Below are 15,383 nucleotides of genomic sequence, written 5' to 3'. Positions count from 1 at the left end.
CTGGGGATGGGCACCCAGAGCAGAGAGAAGCCCTGGGTGAGGGCACGGCTGTCGGAAGCCCTCTCCGGGTAAAATGGGGGAAAGAAATGAGGATGACTTCTGGGCTCTGTTCCCTGACGTTTAACTCACACGGGCAAGTTAATTTGACCTTAACCTGTAATTTCTTTGGACTTTGGCAGAGGTAATGAACTTTTGGGTTTTAATTTCTCCCAAGGGATCCATAACAAGAGGATTTCTGTTCAAGTTTGGAACTGCCCCTAGTTTGTGGCCCTATGTCGAGAACGCCTTCCTACTGACGTTCTTCATGAAGAATGTCATTCAATCCCATCACCAGGCCTCTAAACACTGGAGGACGTGGCTGCTGTGTGACCTGACATGGGGAACCGGGCAGGGAGTGACCCCCCTGGGGCCGCGGCTCTGGAGCGACTTTAATGCTCTGGAGCCAGACGGTGGACGCAGTGGCCTGGAGCGGGGCGGCAGCTGCAGGTTCACCGGGTGAGTCCCGGTGGGTTACGGTTACGCCTCGGGCTGGGCGGGGGCACCTTCCCGCTCAGGCCTGGGGTCCCGCGGGGGGCGGGAGCCGCACGGGGCGGAGCAGCGCCCCTGCCCGGCCGCGCCTTCCGGCGGGAGGAGCCACGCGGTGGGAGGTCCGGCGCCGGGAGCGCAGGTGGAGCTCGGCAGGTGGAGCTCGGCACCCGGCGCGTGGCCGGCCCGAGCCCAGAGGCCCGCGGGGCGCCGCGCTTCTCTGCCCTGCCTGGGAGGGGGCCGCCTCGGTGGGCGACCCGCCGTTCCCAGAACGACCTGCTGCTGGGGGGTAAGTCTGTTCCTGGGGCGCAGCGTCAGGAAGCCCACTTGCCTGCAGATAGAGGCCACGTCCTGCAACGTCGGCCCTATCACAGCGCTTCGGTATAATTCGATGGGGCGGGGGTGCTGCTTACTCCCCTCCCGCAAAGCCCTGTGCTCCCTGAAGCAAGGACCCTCCCCTTCCGCGCCCTGGGTTGGGGTTTGAGTGTAAATCCACTCTGATGCTTTCACCCTGTCTCGGGATAAACTAGAAATACTATTTTTTTTCTTAAGGCTCAGAGAACTCTTCTTTAGGATTCAATAGTTTCAAATCCGGGGTTTTAGTGATATGCAACATACTGTTACCAGATAGCTACACAGGAGTAGAGCCCCAGGAGGATTCCACTTTGTAACCTGAGGATTCTGTTGTCTTTGTTTTGTTTTATGAAATCCAAACATTCTTCAAATGGCCTATAAACAAAGCCTAAAAGAAGAGAGAAACAGGAGAGCTTTACTGGTAGGCGAGGGGGCTCATCTTTCTGGCCAAGTAGTTCCCAGAATTTCCCACTGCAGGGCGAGGCCTCAGTCTCTCTAATAACTAAGAGTTCGTGCCAGTGCCTGGAGCTCATCCCTGAGCAATGCCATTCTAAGTATATCCTGCTAAAATCGAAATGCCCTAGAAAAAGGGACATGGCAAGACTGTCAGTCACTGTCACTGGTGTGTAAACCCACCTGACATTTCAACTATCCGGACTAAATTCCCCTCGCTGGTAACGTGCAATCCCTGCACCTTCTAGAAGGGGTCTCAGCCCACAACCCCAGGCACTCCCTCACCTGTTCTGTGTCTCTGCAGCTAGAGACCTAGTGGTCTCCAAGCCCCCGCCCTGGCGGCTGTCACCCCAACCCAGGCATCGAACCCCAGGCTCTTGTCAGTTTCAGAACTGCGCTTACCAGAATAAAGCATGATGTCCAGGCAGACAAAATAAAAAAATGCCTTGCTTAAGATGTGCTCCTCCGCCACAGAGAGGTCCCACAGCCGCCCCAGCACCTGGACCAGCTGCTTATGTCTGTGGACAAGAGAGGGCGGCAGGACAAAAGTGGGGAGCAGGGATGGAGGTCACTCCTGGTCCAAGCTCGGTCTGCTGGTGACCCTGGACGAACTGCAGCCCTTGGGCCCGCACATCCGTGCCGGGGTCTCAGATTGGCCCTGTTCAAGCTGCTTTTCCACAGACCTGTGTCAGGGTGACCCAAGTAGGCCAGGATGGCCTGGCCTGTGGTCTTCGGTGCTCTTCCGGGGGCACTGCCTCCGCTCTGAGACGTTTCCCTTTCCCCCCACCTGGCAGTGATGGAGGCCTGGTTCCCACAGGGGGCAGATGGACTCTCCTCCGGTCACTGGCCAGAGCAGCCAGACTGGAGAGGGTGCTCGTGGAGGAACCCCAGAAAGAGCAGCAGCCGCAGACGGCGGTGATCAGTCACCCCACCCTACCCAACACCTGCTGCCTCCCCAGCCCGTGCCTGGGGTAAAGGGAGCCCGAACACCAATGCCTGTGGCCTCCTCCCCCTAATTCGAGGTAACACTTCCAGATAAATACCTGCTTTTCAAGAAGAGAGATTTGCTGAGCCAGCAGAGGACCATGTAGCACTCGTTGGGATTTCGGAGCAGGGCGCACAACTTGTGGGCTCGAGAGCCTGGGAAGAAAAACACTCCAGTGTACTTCTGGGTGTGCCTTGTATGGACTCCGAGTCCCTTCTTGCCCAGCTGGCCCCTACCTAAGTCGATGGCCAGGTCCAGGTAGCCCATCATAAACTTGATATAACTCAGCATGTAGGCCGCATATGTGATGATCTCAATGCCCTCGCCTTTCAGGGGAAGGTTGAAGAGCTGCTCCACGGCCAGGACTTCGTACTTGAACCACACGCCCTCGTAGCCGGCCAGCTGGTGGTGCAGCGAATAGTCCAGGTAGGCCTTAACGATCTGCAATGGCAGCAGCGGGGAAGAGAATGCGCCGGACTGAAGGGGGGCCCGAAGCAGAAAGCCCAGAGGCAGCCCCCGTTGTCTGCCAGGGACCATGTGTTTATTAAGCTGGGGAACGGAGCTGCTCGTTTATACCGTGGGCTCAGTACAGAATCAGGTTGGGTTTCTGCCGCCTGTCTTCTGGACAGGCTCAAAGGCCCCTCTTGCCCACACAGTCCTTAAACAGAATATAAGCATTTTCGTTTTTTGTGAAAAATGCAAGCAGTAGCTTGTTAGGCATATGATCGCATAGGGAGAGTTGGAAGGATTCCCTCCAAAGGGTAAGTAGCGACCTGTTTGCTGGGTCGGATGAGAGACCTGAGGGGAAGAGGGGCTTTGCTTTTCACTGTTTACTGTGTCTTAAGCAGCGCATCCTGCTTTTGTTATGCAACAGAAAGTGAGGTTTGGTTTTGCTTATTTGCTTTAAAAAAAATGTAAGGACTACTTCTAGACTTGAAAGATTGAAGAGAAATTGGTCAGTCTTTAAACAACTCTTTCAAATGATAGTTCAAGTGGCTCCAGAATAGAAATGCTTAGAGAGGGTGAAGAGAAAGTGGTCCCTGCTAAGGAAGCCCCCTCGCTGGGCAAGGCGCGCCATCGGCGGGTGGGAGGGGGGCGCATTCTGCAGAAGAGCACTTTTTGCTGGAATTCCTCCCATCACGCAGTCTCAGGGAATCCTTTATTGCTGATCCAGCACAACTGGGATAATGCAGCCAGAGCGAAGGATGGTGGGAATGGGGTGAGGACTGCTGGGCAAATGGAAACTCGACGCTGCAGTGAAGCCGGGGCTTCTTGGACGGGGACCCAGAAACTGAACCCAACTGCTTCACTTTACGAGCAGGTACAAAGCCTGGAGGCCGTGCAGCTGGCCAGGGGTCACACCGCGGATAGATGTCACCGTGACACCCCTCTCTCGGGCTGTTCTGGTTCTCCCTGTCATCTTGTGCTGGGCGGCTCGTCTGCCTCTGAACACCCAGGGGAGCATTCCAGGCAGGCCCGCCCCCGGCCCCAGCGGGGGCCGGTGGCATCTTTTGATCACTTTCCAGTCAGAACCTGCCGCTTTTGCCCCTGCCGCACCCCGGCCCTGCCAGCTCCTCCACATTTATGGGAAACAGTCCCTAGTGTGGAGGAGAAGTTAGGCATTTCATTCAAGAAATACTTTGTTAGCACCTGCTCTGTGCCAGGCAGCGTTCTAGGAGATCAGAGTGTGAACGAGGTAGCTCTTGTGGCGTCTGCAGGTGTCTGAGCTGGGGGCTCAGGCCACACACTAACGAAGGAGCAAAGGGAAGACTACCTGGTGGTGATAAGAGTTACCCAGGTATGGTGACAGGCATCGGTAGTCAAGAACAGTCCCACAGAGGATGTGTCCTTTACTCTCTGGCAAGCAGAGAGCCCAGGAGAGGTCAGGGGATGAACACTCCAGGCAGACTTCAGAAATACCGAGGTGTCGTGGTCTCCTGGAAGGAACTACTGCTAAAGACAGACTCCTGGCCAGGAACCTGGGCGTCTGCATTTCGATGCAGAAGAGTCATTCACGCTACTGCCAGTTTCCTATAGCAAACAGCTGTACAGTAGCCCAAAGCCAGTAAGGGCAGCAATAACCTTGACGGGCAAGCTGGACAGGACATCCACTCAGTCGTGTTGTTTTGGCTTGGTCTGGCTTTTCTGACTTTTTTGACTGGACACCTGGCTGGGAATTTCAGCTTTGCCAACATTCGCAGTGGTATCTGACTGTTCCCCTTGATTCTCGATAACGACCCCAAGAAAAAATTACTGCCCCTGAAGAAACTCAGGCTTGATATACTTTTATAAAGGAATCAGGTCATTTTCATTAGATGAGTTGAATTTAGCTTAATTTCTTGAGCTTGTCTCAAGTTCTTCTCATCTAATCGAAAACTTCCCAGTTTATGGTCTAAACTAGTGGCTGTCCCAGTAGGGTTCCAGGACCCCTAGAGGTCCCTGAGACCCTTAGGGAGCACGCAGAGAAGTCCAAGCTGGTATCATTATCAAGACGTTCTTTGTATCAGGAAAAATGGTGAAAGACCTTGAAGTGGGCCGAAACACCCACCTTAGCAGGTGTCCTGTCCAGCACACTCATCAAGGTTATCTCTGCCTGTCATTGTCTCATTGTCAGGGCTATTTTACAACTCTGTGCTGCAGCAAATGCTCATAATGTAAATGATTCTTTTTCATAGAAATGCAAAAGTTCTTTGAAGTTCAAGAGACTAGACTAGTTTTGCATCCATTCATAAATGAACTGCCCTGGGAACTGGGTCTGACATCTCACCGGGTCTCTCCTTCATTAATGAATTCAGTATGACCTTTACCCTGTGCTCTCTCTATATTGTATTGAGTCATCCTGTTAGCATTTTTAAAAGAATTATCCTTTAAGGTTTTCCTTTTTCACACTCATTCTCTCACGGGTATATAGCGGAGTTCTCTGGGGGCCATGTGTGGTACTGCGACAGGGCAAAGGTACGGTGGGGGAGAATGTAGCTGTCTTCTAGGAACCCAGGCAGTAAGATATTTGCAAACACATAACACATGCCACTCTTCTCATCAAGGTTTTTGTTTGGGGAAATACAGGGTTTTTTTCATCAGTAAAACTGTTAATATGTTGCTATGTAATGGGTTTATTATTTTTTATTTAAAAATATTTGTATCAAATATTTTATAATTTAATAGCATTTTATAATTTTATAATATTAAATATTTAATATTTTAACAAAAAATTTCAATAACGTATTTTTAAAATAGCTATTTTTGTTATATGACACCATCGATAGATACAGCCCATAGCGATAGAGGCTTTGAGGTCCTCGGTGACTAGTAAGAGTGTGAGTGACGCTGGGGCCAAAATGTTGAAGAACTGCTGGCCTTGGCAAAACCTGCCGGCCAGGAAGGCTGTCAGTGCGTCCTCGCGGTTTCGAATCCCCACCGGCGCTCACGGGCCTACCTGGAAGTCATCCTGAGACTCCAGTGCGGTATTCACCTGCATCATAGCCGCCAGGTGGCCATAATGCTTGTAGTTGAAGAAGTCCTTTAAGCTGTAGATCTGCCACAGCAAAGAGAGGCAGGCAGTTTGCTGGCACAGCTGAGCCAGCCTCTTCTTCCTGCCCGAGAGAGGAACACAGGGGGCAGGAAGGTGGTCTTAGCAGCAGCTTTCTCGTGGGGCCCCGGGCGCAGGTGCGGCGTCCTCACTGCAGGCTCAGGGGTCAAAGCAGACTTGAGTCTGAGGCCTGCCTCCTTCACAAGTCAGGAAAGCACATGCACGTTAATTTGTGTGAAGCACATTTTTTCTCCTGCAAGATGGGGGCCGTCATACCCACTTAGTGATGATTAATTATAATTTATGTAAATCCCCTGTCCTGTCAGTTCATTGCTATTTAAAAAGAAATTCTTTAAAAAGCACATTTAGTTGAGTCACTATATTGCACACCTGAAATTAATATGTCAACTATACTTGGGTAAATTTTTAATTAAGTAAAAAGCATATTTATATCATTCACCAATTTGATTCAGATGACAGTCCTATAAAAGGAAGGAAGGAATAATTAACTCTATTTTACACCAGCAGAAGGTGAGACTCAGACAGGCTGAGTAATTAACCGCACAGAGAGCTGGGAGCCCAGCCCGTCTGTCTGCAGCCTGGCCCGGCAGCATGTTTCCTCCAGTGTGTACCGCTGCCAGAGCCAGGTCTCAGCCCCACCAAGGAAACTATGGTCTGAATGCATCCTCTCAAAATCCACATGTTGACTCCTAACCCCAGGAGATAGGGCCTTTGGGAGGCGAGCAGGTCACCGGTGGAGCCATCCTGAAAGGGATTAATGCCCTTATTAAAGACACCCAACAGAGCCCCCACCCTTTTCCACCATATAAGGACCCGAGGGGAACCTGTGTCCCTGGGACGGTCCTCGCCAGCCATGCTGGCACTCTGACCACAGACTTCCAGCCTCCAGAACTGTGGGCAGTAAGCTTCTGCCATTTATAAGCTGGCCAGTCTGTAGCATTTTGTCACAGCAGCCCAAACACACGAAGACACAGCCCAGCGATGGGACGGACTGTCGCAGGACTTGGGGAACCTCCGGTGATGAGGTGCCCGGAGGAAGGACGGGTAACCACCTGCCAGAATGTCTGGGTCTTAGTCCCGGCTTCAACAAGCCATTTAACTGATAGTCTAGCCCCAAGTCCCCTCTATCTGTGACAAACGTGGGAACCTAAACAAAATGGCTACAATACTAGTAATTTAACAAAACCAGGAAAAAAATATATAAATAGGAATATTTGTCAAAAAGCAGATTTTAAGTCAAGATGAGAAAGAAGGAAGAGGGAATATCCTATCCTAGAGATTCTTCCAGAAGAATTCCAGGTACTTCCAGTTTAGACACGGATGACATCGATTTTCTTGTGGAAATTATTTTTTAAAGGTTCTAAGGAGACACAGGATAAACCCCTTATAACAGAGGGTGTTCACAATGGCCACAGAAACTGATGTTACACGTCTCTTGTCTCATTCTTGGATCAGAACCTTTGGAGAGTATTTTTAGCCCACAGCTCGGTGGTTTCTTCCACATCAGCGCTCCCCACCCTTTCTCTTGTGCAGATAGTTCTAATGCCTTCTACAAAATGTGGCTGTAGTTCAGGGTGGTCAGATTTAGGAAATGAAAATATGGGATTCCCAGTTAAATCTGAATTTCAAAGCAATGAATCCTAAATTTTTTGTGTGACATATATATACTAAAAAAGGATTAATTGCCTATCTGAACTTTACATTTAACTAGGCATCCTGTATTTCACCTGCAGTCTCTATGTCACCCGACTCCAATCCTCCGACCTCTTGGAAGGGGCTCTGCTGAACCCCTCCCTGCCCCCGGCCCCAGGCAGCAGGCACAGATTCCCAGGGCCCTGCCCTGACCTGACCTGGGTCTCAGCTCCACCTCATTTCCCCCAAGGCTTCCCGGGATGGAAGACATGTCCTGTCAGTTCTCTAGATCCCCAGCGACGTGGCAATTCCCTGGAACTGCTGAATAGGTGGAGTGTTCAAAAGCTTTTATTGTGTAAAAGTTCAAGCAATCACACAATAAAGCAGATGATATAATGAGCCTTGTGCACCTGACACTCAGCTCCGACACGCATCCACACTCCGGGTTCATCTCTCCCGCTACTCGCTCTTTCCCCTGCCCCCCTGCCCCATTATTCTTATTTATAATTCTTTCTGGATAAAATGTACACGCACCAACATGGACAGTCTGAACGGTACCGTCCTGGCTGATGGCTACCCCGTAACCTGGCCCATGTCTCCATCAGACCCAGGCAGGTGGGCCTTTCTGTCCTCTGGCAAGTGTCTTCAGGGCCTGCTCTTCCTCTTTGGGGTAGGGACAATACCCAGTGTCCCCAGGAGGGAGCAGGGCTCTGTCAGAGCCCCCTGCCAGGGGCTTGTGGGGAGAGCCGGCTGGGGAGGGACCGGCGCTCCCTTGCTGAGGCTCCTGTGTGCTGGTGTCGCCCAGGGGCGCCCCCGTCCGTGCGGCCCAGGCCTGGGGCTGATGGGGGGAGCATGTGGGCTGCCTCCTCTGAGTGGGGGGGACGTCCAGCTCCCTGTGCCCCTTCCCTTACCCTGGCAGCAGGCTCTTGTGCGCCGGCTGACTCATGTAACGGAAGTGTCGATTTTTCTCCACGTGGGTCTGGAGAAATAGGGATATTAGGTTGCAAGGGAAGATTCGGTTGAGCAGCCTCAGCGCCTTCCTCAGCATCTTCTCGGCGAGCACCATCTGGCCCTCGGAGAAACAGACCTGCAGGGGGCGGGGAGGAGAGGGAGCAAAGAGGCGGGGGGTCTGGACTGTGTGTGCGTCCCGACAGTGCAGGTGCTGGGGCTCCTGTCAGGGCGGTGACGGAGGGCCCAGTATGACACCCGCCCCATGCCTGGTGTGAGAGTAGGTGTTTACTGGATATACGCTTGGAAGGCAGGTTGATTATTAGGCTTATTAAGCATCTTCATTGCATATATAGCCAACCTTGGAGGAAATGTTTACCCATGCATGTCCATTTTTGGAGGTTGTTAGAAACATTTCATAAAGATGTCAAGTGGGAGGATGAGGAAGATCTTGCTGCTGATGTGTGATGGTGGCAAAGGCTTGGACCAGGCCAGGGCTTGGGGCTCTGGAGTCTCAGAACGGACCTGAGGCTGAGCATGGGAGGACACGGAGAGGCGGGGGGTGGCTTCTCCTTGTGCTGTGCAAGTTATAAGCGATAAATAACACGTTTCAAGCGGTTCTTACCTGGCCTTTGAAGCTATATAACGTAGCTGACTCAAAAGTCTGACTGCAGGAGTTCTCCTTCTTGAGCATCTTGAGCAGCCTCTCTCCCTCGTTCAGATACACGTACACCTGGAAGCAGCGCAAGGGGGGCACAGTGTTGGGTGGGCAGGACCCGGCCGGCAGTGCAGCGCTGCCCAGACCCCCGGAGGAGGAGTGGGCGCTGTAGGCCCCGCCTCCACACTGCCCCATGCTCCATTAGACAGGCTCCGACCTCTGGGCCGGACCCAGGTGGGCACGGCTCCCTCTGAGGGACAGGCCACCTGCATGCCCATCTTTGCTGTATCCCTTGTTCTAGAGGAAGAATCTGGAAAGCAACCCCTTTCCTAATGTTGCCACATAAGTCGTGTTACCTGCAGTCTCCCCCTTTCGGCGACTCCATCCCCAATCCCTACTTCCAGGGCACACCCACCTGAGCAGCCCCACATCTCAGAGCAGCCAGCCCCTACTTTTGGAACAAGTTGGGAACCCCCTTTGCCGGGGCCATCGCCGGCAGGCAGGAGAGGAGGGTAAGGCTCTGAGCAGCGCCCACTTCATCCTCGACCTCCTCTGACATCGTCAGACGGTGTTGGGGGTCTTGGCGCATGAGAGGCCGAGGCAAGGCTGGACGTGAAGGGGAGAAGGTGAGGCGGTGCTGCCCTGGCTTATGCAGCCCGTGTGCTGTGAGTACTGGGCATGAGGGAGACGTCGGTTGGCCACCAGCCCAGACTCTCTTTGATGGGAGAGGGGTTGCAAATGGCCTGTCCTGGGGCCTTGCACGTGGGCTCTGCTTGCAGCCCTGTCTTCCTGGCCGTCCCAGCTCCCTGAGGGGTGAAGTGGGGGCGTGTGCAGCTTCAGCATTTGGCGCCTAGGGCTACCCGAACCTTCTCTTCCTGGGACTCACAGGCCCTCCTCCCGACACATGCATATACAACATGAGTAGGTGACTTGCATTCGTAACGTAAATACTTGAGAAGACTGGGGCTTTTTTGCAAAGACAGATGCAATTTTTAACAGGTTAGTTTTTAAATTGTGTATGACTCTCCGGTGTGAGGGTTTGCTGAGGCGGCTGTGACCGCTGGGGGCACGGACTGCGCGTGGCTCCTCAGGTGTGTGAAAGTTCCTGAAGCCTGCTGGAGGCAGGTGAAGCGAACGCGGAGAGGCGTTTCCTCAAGGGAGGTCAAGGAGGGTCAGTCCAGCAACTGCTCTACGAAAAGTGACCTAAGGTCACATAAGTTTGAGAAACGCAGTACGCTGTGCCCTAGCCTGATTCTCAGGGAGGTTTGCGTGGATCTTAGTGTATTAAGGCCCTGAAATCTCTGCAAGTAAAAAAGCCTATTTAGCTTTGTGCAACTGAGCGTTTCCCACTTACTCAATGGTGAATTAGTGTCGCTTTGTTATATGCATCGAATCCCCGTCTGCCCAAGGACACAGTGTCCTGGAATCTTGGTTGCGGTGATCCCGGAGAGACACTCACTGGTGCTCTGTGGTCTAAAGGTATGTATGATGATTTAGCACGGATTACATGGAGGCAGAGTTCCTGAGCCTCTGAGGATGAGCAGCATCAGAGCCAGGCGGGTCCTTCTCCAGACCCACAGGCGTTTGCATTCACAGATGTTCGGGCAAATGCCGCCAGGACACTGAGAAAGCCCCTCCCGGAACTGACGCGTTCATCCCAAGAGTCCTCTTTGCACCATTTTGGGAATGAGATGTGACAGTCCCCCCACGTAGGTAGGCAGCTCACATCAAGTTTCTACAGGTGGCGATATTTTAAATGATGCTAGTTGCCAAGTGTTCTTTCTTTTCTCAATCTCAGGTCATTTCCCTTCCGAGCAATTTGATTTTCAAAGGGAAGGGGTGCTGGCGGGAATTGAGAACCCAAAGGAATAAAAAAGCACAGAGAGCTTCCCTTCTGGCTCTGTGTCTGTGAGTTGGCCTGTTTAGGGGAGAGGGGGGCTGGGCAGAGATGCTTACCATGTAATTATCACCCAGGGTGAGATAAGCAGACACAATTTCTAGGAAGTAATACAAGGCTTTGTTGTTTTCTCCCAAAGCCAGAAAGTGGTAGGCCAGAGGCCTGAAGACAGTCTCCAGGATCTCCTCGCACCGGCAGGGCTCCAGAGGGACGAGGTCCCTCTCAGGGGTCTTCATTTTTGCTATAATGGTGTCAAAGAAGTTCAGAATCTTTTCCCTTATTTCTTCAGGACTGTCCAAATGCAGAAACAGATAGGAATAATAGTTGGTAAACAGAGTGTAGCTTTTGATATGAAAATATCTTTAAAAACTAATAAAGAGCAAGATAATAAAACCTGCTGTAGAAGCTACGGACAGAGCCCACAGGTCCACCCCCACCCCCACCTGTTATCTCAGACGCCCCAAGTCCTGACCAAACGAGTCTAACCGTGTTCTGAATCAGGTGACGGTGTGTATGTTCTGTCTCCTAGACAATTATATACGCCTGTACCTGAGATTTTCAGGAAATATCTTCTCAGATCTCTTAGGAATCTGTGTTTTGGAGAAGGTGGTCTCTTCTTCAGCTAGAAAACAAACAGATGAGTTGTGGGGGTCACTGGAATGTTCCACGTGGCACAGAAGCCTCGTGTCCACCAGAGGGACTTGTTCCGCTCTCAGGACACAGTAACTGTGGTCCGGGATGTTCAGCCTAGGGGGAGCCACGTGATCAGTTAAATGGCATTAGGTCAGAGGCAATACATGGCACCTCTGAGCTTGGGTGGTTAGGAATCTTCTCCATCCTCTCCTTCCACCAGAAAACAAATGATTGTGAGGATCTAAGGTATAGACCTCAAAATGGAGGCAGCCTGGGTCCCTGACTTACTGTGTGCAAGGCCGCTTGTCATTACATGTGTAGGAGAGAAACTGTCTATTCTGGTAAGCCCTGAAATGGGGGTTCATTAGAGATGGCAACATCGTCCCCCGCCCACTCACCCTGCCACAATGAAACTAGAGATTCACGATCCCAACGAAAGTGATGTCCGTTTCTATTGGAGAAATACAGACATTTAAATGTAATGCCCCAAAGGCTCACTAAAGGGCAGAGAACCTTGAATTTTAAAACTTCCGTCTATCCAGATTTCAATAGGCTCGAAAATTCCTTAATCATCTCAGGACGGAAGGCAGGTGAGGACTGTAACCTGGCCGCCTCCGTGGAGGAGGAGGAATCCACGGGGGACGGACCTGCCCCCGACGGCCGGCCAGGCGGTGGGAGGACGGGAGCCTAGGTCTTCTGGCTCTGAGGCGAGTGCGTTAGCCTTTGGAGCTTTCAGTTTCCAAAGATGTGCCCTAAGCACCTTCTTCTGAACGCCTCCTGGGCCCTGTCCCCGTGGAATCAGTGCCCGACTCCGGACCGGCCCTCAGCCCCTGTGCCGACCTCTGTCGTCCATCTCACGCTGTGTGAGTGTGAACCTGCCCGCCTCCCCTAGACCCCACGGGGTCTCCCCAGCGGCCAGAAGCTGAATGAACTGAATTACGTCCTCTTCCTCCTCCGCCTCTAAAACTGCTCTTGTCTGTGTCCCCAGTGGCCACCGTGTTACCGGTCCCACAGGTTACACTTCGTCCCCATCTTACCACACCTCTCAGTGGCCTTTAGTGTGACCGGCCACTCCCCCCTTTGCCCAGCTCGGAAGCGCCATCCCTGGTCCCCTCCCCGGTCCCCTCCCTCACGGGGCCTGCCCCTGCGTCCCAGGTGTGGTAAGCCTCAGTTCGGTCTGGGGTCCCTGCTCTATCCAAACTTCTCCCTAGATAATTTCACCTGCCCATGAGTTTAAATTCCATTTATATGTCGGAGCTTTCGGCTTTATATAGCTAAGCCCAGGTATCCACCCTTCACTACAGATTCATCTGCCAAAATGCCTCCGTGGCGACTGACACGGGGCGCCTACTGGGCATTTACAAACAAACGTGATCCAGACCTAACCCTTGAGTCTCTTTTCCATAAACCTGTCCGCCTACAGTTTTCCTGTCTCAGGAAGCATCTGCACCGTATAAAGACATGGATCCCACACGGTCGGGAACAGCCCCTTGCCTTTCCCTTGTCCCTGTCAGCCGGCTGGGCACACACCCCCTGCAGCTCTCCCCCACCGGCCCTGCCGCACCTGTGCTGTTCTGGCCGTCCACCATCCGCCGATGCTCCTGTCCTTCCGAAAAGCTGTTGCTGAGTTCTGCTCTGTCCTAAGGGTCTAGGATGCAGTACTTGGATTGCAGCATCCCTTGTTTATTGGTGCTCGGCACAGATTTCAAGTTCAACATCATGTTACCCACATACTACTTGCACAATAACAATAATAAAATATCTGGTTTTGGAAAAATCAGTGCATGAGGGGAAATGTAATAACCCTCGACTCAGCTGCTCGTACGTCCCCTGACATCTTCCCTGCCCCGCCCCGCTGGGGTGGGACTGCTGCTCAGGTCCTGTCATTCTGTGTCCAAGCCCTCAGGGGACTTGGGCCCTCGTGGTCCAAAGCCTGGTCTTAGTTCTTAGGAGGGGAGCCTGGCCAGCGTCGGAACAGGCGTAGTAAGGACAGGCTCGCACCGCAGTGTGTAGCTGTTTGTTTGTTTTTGATCAAGTATCAGAACACAGTTGAAAGGGAATCACTTTCCTCACTGATTCGTACCGAATTCTGTGTCCATGCATCTCTTCCAGACCCCACAGCCTGTATCACCTAAAAGTCAACCCTGCACTTGGGGAAGCTCGGGGAGTGAGCACAGCCTGAGCTTGGGAATCATATCCACTCGGCTTTTGAGTAAAATCTGCTACTCGTTTTGTGTGGTTGGACAAGCTCTTTAGTCTTCTGCCAGAAACTCAATTTTCTTGTGTGTGAGAAGAAAATAATGCTCCACCATGGAGGGTTGATATGAAGATCAAATGAGTATGCATATAGAATAGAGAATAAGTATTTATTTTGTACCTACTATGTGCTAGGCCCTTTCCTTACATTCCTTCCTGGTTTTGAATACCCTTATCCTCTACCTGTAGCCTCTGCTGTCCCTGCCAGGGCCTTTGGCCAGGGTAGGCAGCCCACTGGGTGCTCCGTGGCCGCCTGTGAGTGAGCGCAGGGGCTGGTGGTGTTAAAGGCACGTCTTTGTCTTTGTCCCCATCTTACCACACCTCTCAGTGGCCTTTAGTGTGACCGGCCACTCCCCCCTTTGCCCAGCTCGGAAGCGCCATCCCTGGTCCCCTCCCCGGTCCCCTCCCTCACGGGGCCTGCCCCTGCGTCCCAGGTGTGGTAAGCCTCAGTTCGGTCTGGGGTCCCTGCTCTCTCCAAACTTCTCCCTGGATAATTTCATCTGCCCATGATGAAATTATGGGCAGGCCTCAGGCCCATCGCGCCTGCAGAGACAGTCCCTGGTCTGCATGCCCCTCGCATCCTCCGCTGTGTGTCCCAGGCCCCGGGGCTCCTTTGTGCTCACAGTTTGTGACTTTTACTTTGGCTTCATGGGTGGTCCTGAGTCCCTGCCCTGAGCCCTGACCCTCTTTTCTGGAGCCTTGACCTGCTTAACCTTGCATGATTCCCTCCCACTTGATCTTTTTCTGCTGGAACCCTGTTTCATAGCAGACACGTTCCTGTCTGCCAAGAGCACCCTCACAGACCTGCTCTGCTCCCCTTCCATCGTGTCGGGCCCCACCCCTTGGACTCCATCCTCCGTGTGAGTTAAGCTGGGTCTGTTTTATCCCTCCAGGTATCTTCATTTGAGCTCTGGTCACAGTCCTTATCCCCAGATCGTCCCTGACAGTCTCGCAGTGAGACTGGGCCTGTTAGACCCGGGCACACACCCTTGCCCTGTGGGCTCACATGGCTCACGTCTCATCATTTGTCACTCCCAAGTCTTGGGGGCCTCGGCACCCTCAAGATCCAGACCCTCTCCTTCCAGGTCTTAGTCTCCACATTCTCCAGGAGCAGTTAGGACTGATTAAAGTAAAGTAAGCTTACTTTGAAATCTGTGGGACTTAGCCATCTCCTTAATGTCCAAAGCATTGAGCCGGGTGTCCACCACAAAGTGGTGAAAGGGAATGAAGTCCCTGCTGCGGCAGCGGTCACACCTGTGTGCGTTTTCCTCTAAGAAGTGGACACATGTCAAGTGCATAGCTCTCTTCTGGTCCTTCAGCCACAGCTCGTAGGCTGTTTGCTGCATCACAGGCCTGCAGAATCGAATGACAAGGCACTCGATCACCTTGCTCTCCAGTTCATGAAGCTCTTCCTGCTCGCCGCAAGCTGGAAGGAACAGAAAGGGTTTTCAGCCAGGCAGTGGGAAACGGCTCTGCTGTACAATACAGATCA

At 52.5% G+C, this 15,383-nt stretch overlaps 1 protein-coding gene and 1 long non-coding RNA gene across 4 annotated transcripts in view; one reads left to right on the top strand and one right to left on the bottom strand.

Annotated features, from left to right (window-relative positions):
• The window catches only part of LOC140846247 (uncharacterized), an 88,601-nt gene that overhangs the window by 7,977 nt on the left and 65,241 nt on the right, over window positions 1-15,383 (top strand). For 2 of the 3 annotated variants that reach the window (XR_012125241.1, XR_012125239.1), the window contains exon 2: window positions 2,651-2,743. This is a non-coding gene — a long non-coding RNA (uncharacterized lncRNA). Of the gene's footprint in view, window positions 1-537; window positions 815-2,650; window positions 2,744-15,383 lie in introns of those variants that run through there. The other variant, XR_012125242.1, reaches the window with a different exon arrangement.
• Window positions 1-15,383, bottom strand: part of ADCY10 (adenylate cyclase 10) — a 64,283-nt gene that overhangs the window by 6,167 nt on the left and 42,733 nt on the right. The window contains exons 21-30 of the mRNA XM_073221997.1: window positions 15,036-15,317; window positions 11,552-11,624; window positions 11,062-11,293; window positions 9,073-9,180; window positions 8,411-8,586; window positions 5,754-5,910; window positions 2,554-2,758; window positions 2,376-2,472; window positions 1,735-1,850; window positions 1,150-1,267 (exon numbers count right to left, since the gene is read on the bottom strand). Of these exons, the coding sequence (XP_073078098.1) occupies window positions 1,150-1,267; window positions 1,735-1,850; window positions 2,376-2,472; window positions 2,554-2,758; window positions 5,754-5,910; window positions 8,411-8,586; window positions 9,073-9,180; window positions 11,062-11,293; window positions 11,552-11,624; window positions 15,036-15,317 (1,564 nt within the window). The remainder of the gene's footprint in view (window positions 1-1,149; window positions 1,268-1,734; window positions 1,851-2,375; window positions 2,473-2,553; window positions 2,759-5,753; window positions 5,911-8,410; window positions 8,587-9,072; window positions 9,181-11,061; window positions 11,294-11,551; window positions 11,625-15,035; window positions 15,318-15,383) is intronic.

The sequence above is a fragment of the Manis javanica genome, chromosome 14 (assembly GCF_040802235.1).
Source record: "Manis javanica isolate MJ-LG chromosome 14, MJ_LKY, whole genome shotgun sequence".
Taxonomy (NCBI): Eukaryota; Metazoa; Chordata; class Mammalia; order Pholidota; family Manidae; genus Manis; species Manis javanica.
This window is presented reverse-complemented; position numbering and strand designations above follow the sequence as displayed.